We start from the raw sequence: 14,427 nt of genomic DNA, 5'->3' as shown, positions 1-14,427 counted from the left end.
CATTTAGGCAGGTTATCTTAGAGTTTTTGGGCACGGGGACTATGGTGGTCTGCTTGAAACATGTTGGTATTACAGACTCAGTCAGGGACATGTAGAAAATGTCAGTGAAGACACTTGCCAGTTGGTCAGCACATGCTCGGAGTACACGTCCTGGTAATCCGTCTGGCCCTGCGGCCTTGTGAATGTTGACCTGCTTAAAAGTCTTACTCACATCGGCTACGGAGAGCGTGATCACATAGTCGTCCGGAGCAGCTGGTGCTCTCATGCATGCTTCAGTGTTGCTTGCCTCGAAGCGAGCATAGAAGTGGTTTAGCTCGTCTGGTAGGCTTGTGTCACTGGGCAGCTCGCGGCTGTGCTTCCCTTTGTAGTCTGTAATAGTTACAAGCCCTGCCACATCCGACGAGCGTCAGAGCCAGTGTAGTATGATTCAATCTTAGACCTGTATTGACTCTTTGCCTGTTTGATGGTTCATCATAATAAAGAGACACGTGATCGTATATAAATGTAAGCTTGAAATTATTGTTTTAGTCAAATATTATATCTGTTTGGGCTTCTTGATTTGCAATCTACAAATTATTTGTAATTATGTTCCGGCCGCCCGACCAGCCGCTCAAGAAGAATTCGGCCCGCAGCTGAATGTAGTTGATGATCCCTGGAATAGGGTGTCATTTTGGACGCAGCCCCCAATGTTTTGCTTTGGAGACAGTGTTTTCGTGTTTCATGTGCCATCATTGAACTGGAGGGGGCAACAGAGGGCAATTCCTGACCAGTCGTTCCATAACACGAACTCCTGCTGAGGCACAGTTTGTCTGCTTACTGGTTTGTCTGCTTGCTTACTGACATCTTCTCCTTGCTGGTGGATTGATTACTTCCTGACTAAATAGAAATTCAGTATTTCAAGCTGTAACCAAATTGCCTATTGATGTATAACAACCAAATTAAATTTGTGCACCGAGAGCACTTGGGAAGATGGATGGACAGAGCAAGTGGTCTCGGAAAAGGTTCAATAAGGAGTCTGCATTAAAGCAGTCAGTCAGAAGTCAGTCAGTCACTCACTCATTAAAGCACTCACTCACTCGCTGCATTTCAATTCTCTACCCTTTTCAAAAAGTGTGCACTCATTCACTCCTCCATGCATTGAAAAGTATTGGATTGGTGCAAGCATGGGCTGCAGGGAGTTTCCACCATATTGCTCAGACCAGTCCATTCCTTTTAAATCCATGAGGTGGAGTGTACGAGTGCACACTTTGGGAGAAGGGTAGAGAATACGATTGAAGCCACTCACTCACTCAAAAAGACTGACAGACACTCAAAACCAAAACTCAAAATTTTCCACAATATATTAGACTTGTAGAACAAACATAATGAGCATGCCACTTGCCTCTAAAGCATTAGTGTCTGAGCATAGTTTAATCATTATTCAGAAAAAGTTTTGTGTATGTGGTTTTGATTGACAGCGGAGGACTGCCGAGCTGATTGGTCAGTGTAGCAGCAGCATTGACCTGATTGGTTGATTTTGTAGAGGACAGCAGAGCTGATTGGTTAGTGTAGCAGCAGCGTTGACATGATTGGTTGTTTTGTGTGGTGTCCACAGGTGCAGGAGGCGGTACATGGTGTGACAATAGAGGAGTGTCAGACAGCCCTCCGGAACCACGACTGGGACGTGCAGAAAGCTGTGCACTACCTCAAGGTAGGGTCCCTTGGAGGAATTACACTATGACCTTGTCACACTACGGAGCCAATCAGAGCTGTACTACATTGGCCTGGTTATACATCCACCATAGTTGCTGGAACCGTGCTGGAAAGGATAATGCAATTACAACATTTCTAATCACAGCACTATATAAACTCTCAATGATTTATAAACTCCCAATGATTTATAAACTCCCAATGATTTATAAACTCTCAATGATTTATAAACTCCCAATGATTTATAAACTCCCAATGATTTATAAACTCCCAATGATTTATAAACTCCCAATGATCTATAAACTCTCAATGATCTATGAACTCCCAATGATCTATGAACTCCCAATGATTTATAAACCGAGCACGCCCCCATTCTCATCGACGGGGCTGTAGTGGAGCAGGTTGAGAGCTTTAAGTTCCTTGGTGTCCACATCACCAAAAAACTAACATGGTCCAAGCACACCAAGACAGTCGTGAAGAGGGCACAACAAAACCTATTCCCCCTAAGGAGACTGAAAAGATTTGGCATGGGTCCTCAGATCTTCAAAAGGCTCTACAGCTGCACCATCGAGAGCATCCTGACTGGTTGCATCACTGCCTGGTATGGCAACTGCTCGGCCTCCGACCGCAAGGCACTACAGAGGGTAGTGCGTACGGCCCAGTACATCACTGGGGCCAAGCTTCCTGCCATCCAGGACCTCTATACCAGGCGGTGTCAGAGGAAGGCCCTAAAAATTGTCAAAGACTCCAGCCACCCTAGTCATAGACTGTTCTCTCTGCTACTGCACGGCAGGCGGTACCGGAGCGCCAAGTCTAGGTCCAAGAGGCTTCTTAACAGCTTCTACCCCCAAGCCAGAAGACTCCTGAACATCTAATCAAATGGCTACCCAGACTATTTGCATTGCCCCCCCATTCCTCTTTTACGCTGCTGCTACTCTCTGTTTATTATCTATGCATAGTCACTTTAATAACTATACCTACATGTACATATTACCCCAATTACCTCAATTAACTGGTGCCCCCGCACATTGACTCGGTACCGGTATCCCCTGTATATAGCCTCGCTATTGTTATTTTTACTGCTGCTCTTTAATTATTTGTTACTTTTATTTCGTATGATTTTATATTGTATTTTTCTGTGATGTTTTTAGGTATTCTTTCTTAAAACTGCATTGTTGGTTAAGGGCTTGTAAGTAAGCATTTCACTGTAAGGTCTACACCTGTTGTATTCGGCACATGTGACAAATAACATTTGATTTGATCTATAGTCATTGGCAGTATATAGACGTCAAAAGCCTACCAGACGAGCTAAACCACTTCTATGCTCGCTTCGAGGCAAGCAACACTGAAGCATGCATGAGAGCACCAGCTGTTCCGGACGACTATGTGATCACGCTCTCCGTAGCCGATGTGAGTAAGACTTTTAAGCAGGTCAACATTCACAAGGCCGCAGGGCCAGACGGATTACCAGGACGTGTACTCCGAGCATGTGCTGACCAACTGGCAAGTGTCTTCACTGACATTTTCAACATGTCCCTGACTGAGTCTGTAATACCAACATGTTTCAAGCAGACCACCATAGTCCCCGTGCCCAAGAACTCTAAGATAACCTGCCTAAATGACTACCGACCCGTAGCACTGACGTCTGTAGCCATGAAGTGCTTTGAAAGACTGGTCATTGCTCACATCAACAGCATAATCCCAGAAACCATAGACCCACTCCAATTTGCATACCGCCCCAACAGATCCACAGATGATGCAATCTCTATCGCACTCCACACTGCCCTTTCCCACCTGGACAAGAGGAACACCTACGTGAGAATGCTATTCATTGACTACAGCTCAGCATTCAACACCATAGTGCCCTCTAAGCTCATCACTAAGCTAAGGATCCTGGGACTAAACACCTCCCTCTGCAACTGGATCCTGGACTTCCTGACGGGCCGCCCCCAGGTGGTAAGGGTAGGTAACAACACATCTGCCACACTGATCCTCAACACGGGGGCCCCTCAGGGGTGCGTGCTCAGTCCCCTCCTGTACTCTCTGTTCACCCATGACTGCATGGCCAGGCACGACTCCAACACCATCATTAAGTTTGCCGACGACACAACAGTGGTAGGCCTGATCACCGACAACGATGAGACAGCCTATAGGGAGGAGGTCAGAGATCTGGCCGTGTGGTGCCAGGACAACAACCTCTCCCTCAACGTGACCAAGACAAAGGAGATGATTGTGGACTACAGGAAAAAAAAGAGGACTGAGCACGCCCCCATTCTCATCGACGGGGCTGTAGTGGAACAGGTCGAGAGCTTCAAGTTCCTTGGTGTCCACATCACCAACGAACTATCATGGTCCAAACACACCAAGACAGTCGTGAAGAGGGCACGACAAAGCCTATTCCCCCTCAGGAGACTAAAAAGATTTGGCATGGGTCCTCAGATCCTCAAAAAATTCTACAGCTGCACCATCGAGAGCATCCTGACTGGTTGCATCACCGCCTGGTATGGCAACTGCTTGGCCTCTGACCGCAAGGCACTACAGAGGGTAGTGCGTACGGCCCAGTACATCACTGGGGCAAAGCTCCCTGCCATCCAGGACCTCTATACCAGGCGGTGTCAGAGGAAGGCCCTCAAAATTGTCAAAGACTCCAGCCACCCTAGTCATAGACTGTTCTCTCTGCTACCGCACGGCAAGCGGTACCGGAGTGCCAAGTCTAGGTCCAAAAGACTCCTCAACAGCTTCTACCCCCAAGCCATAAGACTCCTGAACAGCTAATCATGGCTACCCGGACTATTTGCACTGCCCCCCCACCCCATCCTTTTTACGCTGCTGCTACTCTGTTAAGTATTTATGCATAGTCACTTTAACTCTACCCACATGTACATATTACCTCAACTAGCCGGTGCCCCCGCACATTGACTATGCAACGGTACCCCCCTGTATATATAGCCTCCCTACTGTCACTTTATTTTACTGTATATATAGCCTCCCTACTGTCACTTTATTTTACTTCTGCTCTTTTTTTCTCAACACTTTTTTGTTGTTGTTTTATTCTTACTTTTTTGTTTAAAATAAATGCACTGTTGGTTAAGGTCTGTAAGTAAGCATTTCACTGTAATGTCTGCACCTGTTGTATTCGGCGCATGTGACCAATACAATTTGATTTGATTTGATTTGATTTGATATAGTGTGTGACTTCCTTTATTTTTCCTTAGGAAGTTGTGGAAATAAAACCGCTCTAGCTTACAAACGGGATTAAGTCCTTTCTACAGTAGTTAACCCAACAAAACCTTTGCTGATTTGAAATATCTGACGACGGATACAGCAGTAATACTATGTCTTTAGAGATGACGATGAGTAGCGAGGGTGAGTTGTAACTGATCCTATCCTGTTGTTGTCAAGGTTGAGCAGCTGTTCTGTCTTGGCCTGAAGACCAGGCTGGAGTGTCTCAAGGTGCTGGAGATGTACAACTGGAACCTGGAAGTGGCCAGCACTCAGCTCCTGGACTCATACGGCTCCGTCAAGCAAAGGTAACATAGAATTCTGGAGAACTTAAAGGGGTAGTTTGGGATTTTGGCAATGAAGCCCTTTTATCTACTTGCTAGCTGATCCCGAAGACTTCCAGTATTTGCGCTAACACTAGTTAGCATTTGCTCGCAAAACTACCTGTAACTAACTTCCTTCATACTGGACGCAGAGACATAAAATTTGTTCCATGACTTAATCTGTGGGAAAAATAGATACAGTCCCTTCAGGAAGTATTCACACCCCTTTACTTTTTCCACATTTTATTGTGTAACAGCCTGAATTTAAAATTGATTAAATTTAGATTTTGTGTCAATGATCTACACACAATACCCCATAATGTAAAAGTGCAATTTTGTTTGTAGAATGTTTTTTAAATGAAAAACATAATTAAGCTGACATTTCTTGAGTCAATAAGTATTCAACACCTTTGTTATGGCAAGCCTAAATAAGTTCAGGAGTAAAAATTTTACAAATCGCATAATAAGTTGCATGGACGTGTTCAATAATAGTGGTTAACATGATTTTTGTATGACTACCCCATCTCTGTACCCCACATGTACAATTATCTGTAATCAAGTAGTGAATTTCAAGCACAGATTCAACCACAAAGACCAGGGAGGTTTTTCAATACCTTGCAAAGAAGGTGGTCCTCTGTAGCTCAGCTGGTAGAGCACGGCGCTTGTAACGCCAAGGTAGTGGGTTCGATCCCCGGGACCACCCATACACAAAAAATGTATGCACGCATGACTGTAAGTCGCTTTGGATAAAAGCGTCTGCTAAATGGCATATTATATTATTATTATAAAGAAGGGCACTGATTGGTAGATGTGTAAAACAAATAAAATAAAAGCAGACGCTGAATATCCCTTTGAGCGTGGTAAAGTTATTAATTAGGCTTGAGATGGTGTATCAATACACCCAGTCATTACAAAGATACAGGCATCCTTCATAACTCAGTTGCCGGAGAGGAAGGAAACTGCTCAGGGATTTCACCAATGGAGCCCAATGGTGATTTTAAAATGGATATAGAGTTTAATGATTGTGATATGAGAAAACTGAGGATGGATCAACAACATTGTAGTCACTCCACAATACTAACCTAAATGACAGAGTGAAAAGAAGGAAGCCTATACAGAATAAAATTTTTCCAAAACATGCATCATGTGGCAAAGAAATTAACTTTTAGTCCTGAATACAATGCGTTATGTTTGGGGCAAATCCAACACAACACATCACTGAGTACCACTCTTCATATTTTCAAGCATGGTGGTGGCTGCATCTTGTTATGGGTATGCTTGTCAGGATAAAAATAAACGTTATAGCAAAATCCTAGAGGAAAACCTGGTTCAGTCTGCTTTCCAACAGACACTGGTAGACAGATTCACCTTTCAGCAGGACAATAACCTAAAACACAAGGACAAATCTACACTGGAGTTGCTTACCAAGACGACATTGAATGTTCCAGAGTGGCCTAGTTACAGTTTTGACTTATATCTGCTTGAAAATATATGGCAAGACTTGAAAATGGCTGTCTAGCAATGATCAAGAATAAACTTGACAGAGCTTTAAGAATTTTTTTAAGAATAATGGGCAAATATTGTATAATAATAATAATATGCCATTTAGCAGACGCTTTTATCCAAAGCGACTTACAGTCATGCGTGCATAAATATTTTTTTTTTGTGTATGGGTGGTCCCGGGGATCGAACCCACTACCTTGGCGTTACAAGCGCCGTGCTCTACCAGCTGAGCTACAGAGGACCACGTATAATCCAGGACTGCAAAGCTTTTAGATACTTACCCAAGAAAGACTCACAGCTGTAATCGCCGCCAAAGGTGCTTCTACAAAGTATTGACTCAGGGGTGTGATTACTTATGTAAATTAGATACTTCTGTATTTCATTATCAATACATTTCTAAAAACATGTTGTTTAAATTTTTGCAATATGGGGTATTGTGTGTAGATGGGTGAGAAAAGAAATCGCCATTTAATCCATTTTGAATTCAGGCTGTAACACAACACAATGTGGAATAAGTCAAGGGGTATGAATACTTTCTGAAGGCACTGTAGTGCAAAAATAAAATAAAAAATACATTTTATTATTTTTTATTATTTTATTGGGTGGTTGTCCCACTGGCTATCCTAAGTTGAATGCACCAATTTGTAAGTCGCTCTGGATAAGAGCGTCTGCTAAATTACTTAAATGTAAATGTAGTGCCAAAATCCTGAACTATCCCTTTAAGAGTAGACCTCAGGAGAATTTACGGCAATCTAACCCTGCTGTTGCTGATGCTGGCTTTTGCTCCAGACAAACAGCCAAACACATGGGCCATGTTCAGTAGGGCATACTGTAACTAAACGTTTTGAATAGGAAAATAAAAAGGAAACAGGTAGTCCCTGTTTCAGTCTGAACTCTTCCGTTTGGTGCCTAATGAACAAGTCACAAGAATCAGTTCGATGTGCTGCTGCTTGGTCCAGCCCAATAACCTGATATACTTGTGTTTATCCACAATTTAAACTGTATCAATTTATGTTAATCTAGCACCAAGTAAAATAGATAGAATTGTGAATGTACTTTGATTTGTTTTGAAATAATGGAACATGAAAATAAACCTCTCATCCCATTGCAGGCGGTGACCGATGTCGCTAGGAGCAACAGCAACAGAGTCCGCTCGGAACTTGTTTTATTCGTCATCTGTCTTTGAGGGGACGGAGTCTGCTCCCATCCCTATTTCACGACTTGCCAGACGCATCCAATAAGAAGACCGGGATTTGAGTGTGGACTTGGGGTACATTTGACTGTGTGATGGGCCATGGCTGCAGTCTTGCCTACACTGAGGACCTGGAGGCAAGCCTACACTGAGGACCTGGAGGATAGCCTACACTGAGGACCTGGAGACTAGCCTACACTGAGGACCTGGAGGATAGCCTACACTGAGGACCTGGAGACTAGCCTACACTGAGGACCTGGAGGCTAGCCTACACTGAGGACCTGGAGACTAGCCTACACTGAGGACCTGGAGACTAGCCTACACTGAGGACCTGGAGACTAGCGTACACTGAGGACCTGGAGGCTAGCCTACACTGAGGACCTGGAGGCTAGCCTACACTGAGGACCTGGAGACTAGCCTACACTGAGGACCTGGAGGCTAGCCTACACTGAGGACCTGGAGGCAAGCCTACACTGAGGACCTGGAGGCTAGCCTACACTGAGGACCTGGAGGCTAGCCTACACTGAGGACCTGGAGGCAAGCCTACACTGAGGACCTGGAGGCTAGCCTACACTGAGGACCTGGAGGCTAGCCTACACTGAGGACCTGGAGGCTAGCCTACACTGAGGACCAGGAGGCTAGCCCATACTGAGGACCTGGAGGCAAGCCCACACTGAGGACCTGGAGGCTAGCCCGCTCTACCACCGAATAGGAATGGAAGTCGACTTAGAATGCAGGTAGTGGAACCATACTCTTGAAGGGACCATGATGTCTGCTGGTCCCTACCCTATAGCTCAACACTGAAGGAAAAACATCCTCTTTTTCGTTGCTGGTCTCCCCGATTTAGTTATATCACTGCCACAATACACCTTTGACCAACGAGGCTGACCTCTGTGTGTTATTACTGACATATGAATCAGGGGAGAGTGGCGTCCCTTTGAAAACCAGCAGAAACTGTAGTCCCATAGAAGAAGAGTAGCCATCTCATCAGCCAAGCTCTCCCCTACGGTATGTGAGCTGTGTCAGGCTCCTCGGTTTGGATAGGGGCTTGTTTTAGGGAGGTCAGCGTCTTTCTGCTGCGCCGCCCGCCCTCCCAGCCTCCCTAAGGTGCTCTACTGCGTTTTAGCAGAGGACAAAGTTCAGAAAAGCCCACCTGGATGGAGAGAACGAACACAAAGGAGAAAGAAACAAAATGCAGCTGGTCCACGTTTAAGTCGACTCCTTTTTTTATGTTCTATTCTACAGAGTTTTCTACTTGATTTATATTAAGGAGAGGAATTAACGGAGATTTCTACTTCATTTATATTAAGGAGAGGAATTAACAGAGATTTTTATAATGCACACATTCAGTGTATTACATACATGAAAAGTTCAGTTTATATATTTGCAGCGAATATGTACTGGAAGTTGGTATTTTTTGTTTTTTAATATATTTTGGTTTTGAACCCGGTGGTTTGAAAAGGGGAACATATTGAAAACGTTCAATTCTTGATATTTTTTTATATTTTTCTTTTGGTCAGTTATTCAAGCCATGTATGTTGTGCTCCCCTGAATCAAGTTCACTTATGGCTCTAAGTGCTATCAATCTGATCCACTCCAAATGTCCATTAGGACTTTTGGTGTACTTTATGACACCTGACCATTCATTATGCTCTCACACCATCATCTACTCTAAGCACTTGCCCACACAAGACAACTGTAAAAAAAAATCGCCCACTGGCTTCCTATTTTACCATACGTTTAAAGCACGTTGATAATTCTAGTATTAATTAAGAACATCACCAAGTTCATGATGATACCCCGAATCTTTCCCTCAACTATTAGGTGCTAAAACCCTCGGACAGCACCCATAGGTAATGCACAATTTTGACGGGGAAGACTTGATACCACTGGCTCTAGTTTACTCACTCATTCATTCACTGGACATTAGTCTCAGACAATGAAGTGTATAACCTAGAGCAAACTGTATAGTAATATGTGATAGTTTCTGTTTTATACAGTCTTATCCTGATGCACGCAGTCTGCTGGTTTTCCGTGTGTTATGATTCAAATTACGTTTTTTGGCGAACTGAACATTAATATAACATACACTGAAGAAAAATATAAACACAACATGTAAAGTGTTGGTCCCATGTTTCATGAGCTGAAATAAAAGATCACAGAAAAAAAGCGTATTTCTCTACCAACATCGTTTTACAGAATTTGACAGTACGTCCAACCGGCCTCACAACCGCAGACCACGTGTATGGTGTCGTGTGGGTGAGCGGTTTGCTGATGTCAACGTTGTGAACAGAGTGCCCCATGGTGGTGGTGGGGTTATGGTATGGGCAGGCATGAGTTACGGACAACGAACACAATTGCATTTTATCAATGCCGATTTGAATGCACGAAATTGTTGCGTTTATATTTTTGTTCACTAAATAATATATGCCATTTAGCAGAGGCTTTTATCCAAAACAAATTGCGGTCATGCATGCATACATTCTGTACGTATGGGTGGTCCCAGCAATGGAACCCACTATGCTGGCGTTGCAAGCGCCATGCTCTACCAACTGAGCTACATCAGACCACAATAAACCCAATAACTTTTTGATAGTTGATTTCAATCTGAAAATCAATCTTACATGAGAAGGCCTAAACTGACTTCAAATGAGTTTAAATTCAAGCACAGACTAACACGGTAAAACTATCAGACTTCTAGAAGACCACTCCTACCTTATAGTGGGCTTGCAGACTGATTATTATCCAGTATTTGCACTGTACCAATTTGGACTTTTACATTTAACATTTTAGTCATTTAGCAGACGCTCTTATCCAGAGCGACTTACAGTTAGTGAATACATTTTTTTATTTTTATACTGGCCCCCCGTGGGAATCGAACCCACAACCGTGTGACTGTGTTTTAGTTGTTTGTGTCTCTGTGTGTGAAACTCCAGAGAGAATGTTATGCCAAGTAGTTGTGATCGGTGTTGATTAGAACACCGTGTCTGTCTGTGAACCGTCCCGTAGACACTTTGGCCATGTTCCAAACTCAAAACGTTGTCTCCTTGCCTCTCGGTCGTTTACCATCGCAGATAACAAAGTTCTGGATAGGTGAAACCAATTTGCCAAAAACTTCACATAGCCTATTGCAGGGTTTAATGTAGTGGAACTATCAGTCATACATATCTCCTCCTTAAGATTCACCCAGGCCAGTCCTCAAAGGGCAGAGGTAAAGTCTCCATGTTTATGGTTTGGAACACAGCCATAGTTGAGCTTTTCCTGTACGCAATAATAAGGCACATGTAACCTCTTCCAACAGTCAAGGTCATCCAGCCGTGACAAAAAGAGAATGCTTCCATTGCTGTGAACTCCGTGATGTACAGAAAAATCCACATTGTAGTTCCAAGTGTTTTGTGGCACAGTCTGATGATGTCACGATAAGGCGACCCAGTCCCCATGCTGTAGTTGTAGAAGGACTGATGCAACCTTATGTTCATGTTGTTCTTAAGTTGGTCGTTGTATTACATTTGTGTTGGTTTGTTGTTCGTTCAATCCGATGTACCTGTACTAGAGGTCTTCATGGGTCCAAACAGTTGGACCTGTTCCGAAATGGACCTGGGGATTTCCCACCCGGACCCGATATGCATGAGTTATTTATTATTTTAGAGGGAGAAAGGTGCCGCTCGAGCAGGTGAGGAGGGGCCGTACTGTGAGTGACATGGAGAGCGGGGAAAGAAACCTAGTCAGTTGCACAACAGCATTCAACCAACATGTGTCTTCCCCATTTTAACCCAACCCCTCTGAATCAGAGAGGTGCGGGGGGCTGCTTTACCGAGATCCATGTCATCGGCACCCGGGGATTGGGTGTTGTTGGGGGGTTAACTGTCTTGCTCAAGGGCAGAACGGCAGAATTTTTTCACCTTGACAGCTCAAGGATTCAAACCAGCAACCTTTCCTTTACTGCCCCAACGCTCTTAACCGCTAGGTGACAAGGGGAGCAGGGAGGGAGAGACGAGAGACAGCAACCAACCAAGCCAACTCGCGCTATAGTAGACTAATAGCTTCCGTAGCTAGGTTATCATCCAATAGGATTACGTAGTACCTGTCTTGACGGCATCAAACCGGGAAGAGAAGCTAGTGAAGCTGGCTAACTGATGCGCGTTCTCATCCTACAATTACAAACAACTACTCCATTCAGAATATGAAGTAGCAGCCTACCTGTTGTCTCTTGGTCATTGTAGCCTATCCTTCTCCTTTATCTTTTAATTCCATCATTTTAATTCCATCTTCCATTGATTTAGATATCTCCTAACTTCTGCCACACACGGAGCGAGGCTATTGCTGATTTGATGACTTATGATTGGCCAACAATAAGCAACACTCCACTGTCGTGAAAAGCAAGAGCAGTAGCATAAATTATACAATTTCTCTCTCTCTCTCTACTGCAGCAGTCGCGTTCGGATCTGTACAGTCCCTCCCGGACAAGTCAGTTAAAATTACACATACCCGAGACCCGTGACAATCATATCAGATCTGACCCAGACCCGTGAAATTTTTTAGAATTCTGGAACCGGACCCGTTCGGGTCCCAGATCTGGTCTCGGTTATTGGGAGACCTCTAACCTGTACCAATGTACTTTCCCATAATGTGTTTTATTTCCCCATGGTTGTATAGTGGATTTTTCCCCTTCTCCCTGGGTGTTCGGAATTGTGCAACAGTACAAATGCAAGTTAATGCTGCCGATCTCAAATGTATAAATGTATTTTTTATTAAAAAATTAACTTTTTCACCTTGCTCATGTTACGTCTGACTCTTTTTCTTGGGACTTCTTGATGAGCGTTGATTGGGTGGCATTTAACGTGCAGCGAGGAAAGTGCCAATTCTTACATAACACTTAGAAGAATGGGCAGCTAATTGCCAATTACTCACTTTATTTAGCAATAAAGAGCCCGGCAACTCTGAACGCTGCCCTGAATGGCCAGGCATGACTCCAACACCATCATTAAGTTTGCCGATGACACAACAGTGGTAGGCCTGATCACCGACAACGATGAGACAGCCTATAGGGAGGAGGTCAGAGACCTGGCCGTGTGGTGCCAGGACAACAACCTCTCCCTCAACGTGATCAAGACAAAGAAGATGATTGTGGACTACAGGAAAAAAAGAGGACCGAGCACGCCCCCATTCTCATCGACGGGGCTGTAATGGAGCAGGTTGAGAGCTTCAAGTTCCTTGGTGTCCACATCACCAACAAACTAACATGGTCCAAGCACACCAAGACAGTCGTGAAGAGGGCACGACAAAACCTATTCCCCCCTAAGGAGACTGAAAAGATTCGGCATGGGTCCTCGGATCCTCAAAAAGTTATACAGCTGCACCATTTGGGGCACCGACCGCAAGGCACTACAAAGGGTAGTGCATACGGCCCAGTACATCACTGGGGCCAAGCTTCCTGCCATCCAGGACCTCTATACCATGTGGTGAAAGAGGAAGGCCCTAAAAATTGTCAAAGACTCCAGCCACCCTAGTCAATCATGGCTAGCGGGAAGGTTCCAACTAGACTTGTAATTTTGCAATTGTATTCGTATTTACAGATGGCATACAAGTTTGTTATTAAGGCACATGAAAGTTCACATGTTCCATGCAGCTATGGAGTCACTTGTTATAAAGAGGCATTTCCAAGATAGAGTGCCTGAACATATTCTTTCCCTTGCTCAGGTACTTTATTTGTACCCCCCCACACACACACACACACACACACACACGGGCTGCTGAACTTTTGTTTATTAATGTGGGGTCCTCCATTCGTCTTTGTGATGTGTGTGCACAATATTGTTGCCGTTCCCAGACAAATAAAAATAATATCTGTCTTCTTGTTCCTTATGGTATAAAGGAAGCATCGGATTCAGAACATTCCCCGGATCAATTATTTTGTTTTTCACAAATAGAAAAGGAGGAAGATAAAGTAGAGAAAGTGTAGAGATGAGTGAGAAACTTCTGACATTTGGGGAAGTGTGTGTGTGTGTGTGTGTGTGTGTGTGTGTGTGTGTGTGTGTGTGTGGTGTGTGTGTGTGTGTAGAGGGGAATTAGGCATAACTGATGCTATTTTATGGTATGTTAATGCCCTGCATGACTCAAGTTAAACTTGGCTAAAGTCGTAATGGTAACAAAAGAAAGCTCTCTCAAATCTTACCATTCTCTTCTTTCCTCTCGGTGTACTGGGGGCTGGTCTAGTGGTAGTACTGTACTGGGGGGCTGGTCTAGTGGTAGTGCTGTACTGGGGGCTGGTCTAGTGGTAGTGCTGTACTGGGGGCTGGTCTAGTGGTAGTACTGTACTGGGGGCTGGTCTAGTGGTAGTACTGTACTGGGGGCTGGTCTAGTGGTAGTACTGTACTGGGGGCTGGTCTAGTGGTAGTGCTGTACTGGGGGCTGGTCTAGTTGTAGTACTGTACTGGGGGCTGGTCTAGTGGTAGTGCTGTACTGGGGGCTGGTCTAGTGGTAGTGCTGTACTGGGGG

General features: G+C 44.3%; 1 protein-coding gene across 2 annotated transcripts in view; it reads left to right on the top strand.

The window, feature by feature from the left end:
- The window catches only part of LOC311146800 (activated CDC42 kinase 1-like), a gene marked incomplete at both ends in the record, with an annotated part of 64,113 nt that extends 54,413 nt beyond the window's left edge, over positions 1-9,700 (top strand). Inside the window, 3 exons of one of the 2 annotated variants that reach the window (XM_084183391.1) lie at positions 1,595-1,690; positions 5,092-5,219; positions 7,849-9,700. In XM_084183391.1, coding sequence (XP_084039517.1) covers positions 1,595-1,690; positions 5,092-5,219; positions 7,849-7,855 — 231 coding nt within the window. Of the gene's footprint in view, positions 1-1,594; positions 1,691-5,091; positions 5,224-7,848 lie in introns of those variants that run through there. The other variant, XM_084183390.1, reaches the window with a different exon arrangement.
- Between the last annotated feature and the right edge of the window lie 4,727 nt (positions 9,701-14,427).

The sequence above is a fragment of the Coregonus lavaretus genome (assembly GCF_964263955.1).
Source record: "Coregonus lavaretus genome assembly, chromosome: 19".
Lineage (NCBI taxonomy): Eukaryota > Metazoa > Chordata > Actinopteri > Salmoniformes > Salmonidae > Coregonus > Coregonus lavaretus.
The sequence above is the reverse complement of the archived record's forward strand: the minus strand, read 5'-3'. Positions and strand labels throughout refer to the sequence as shown.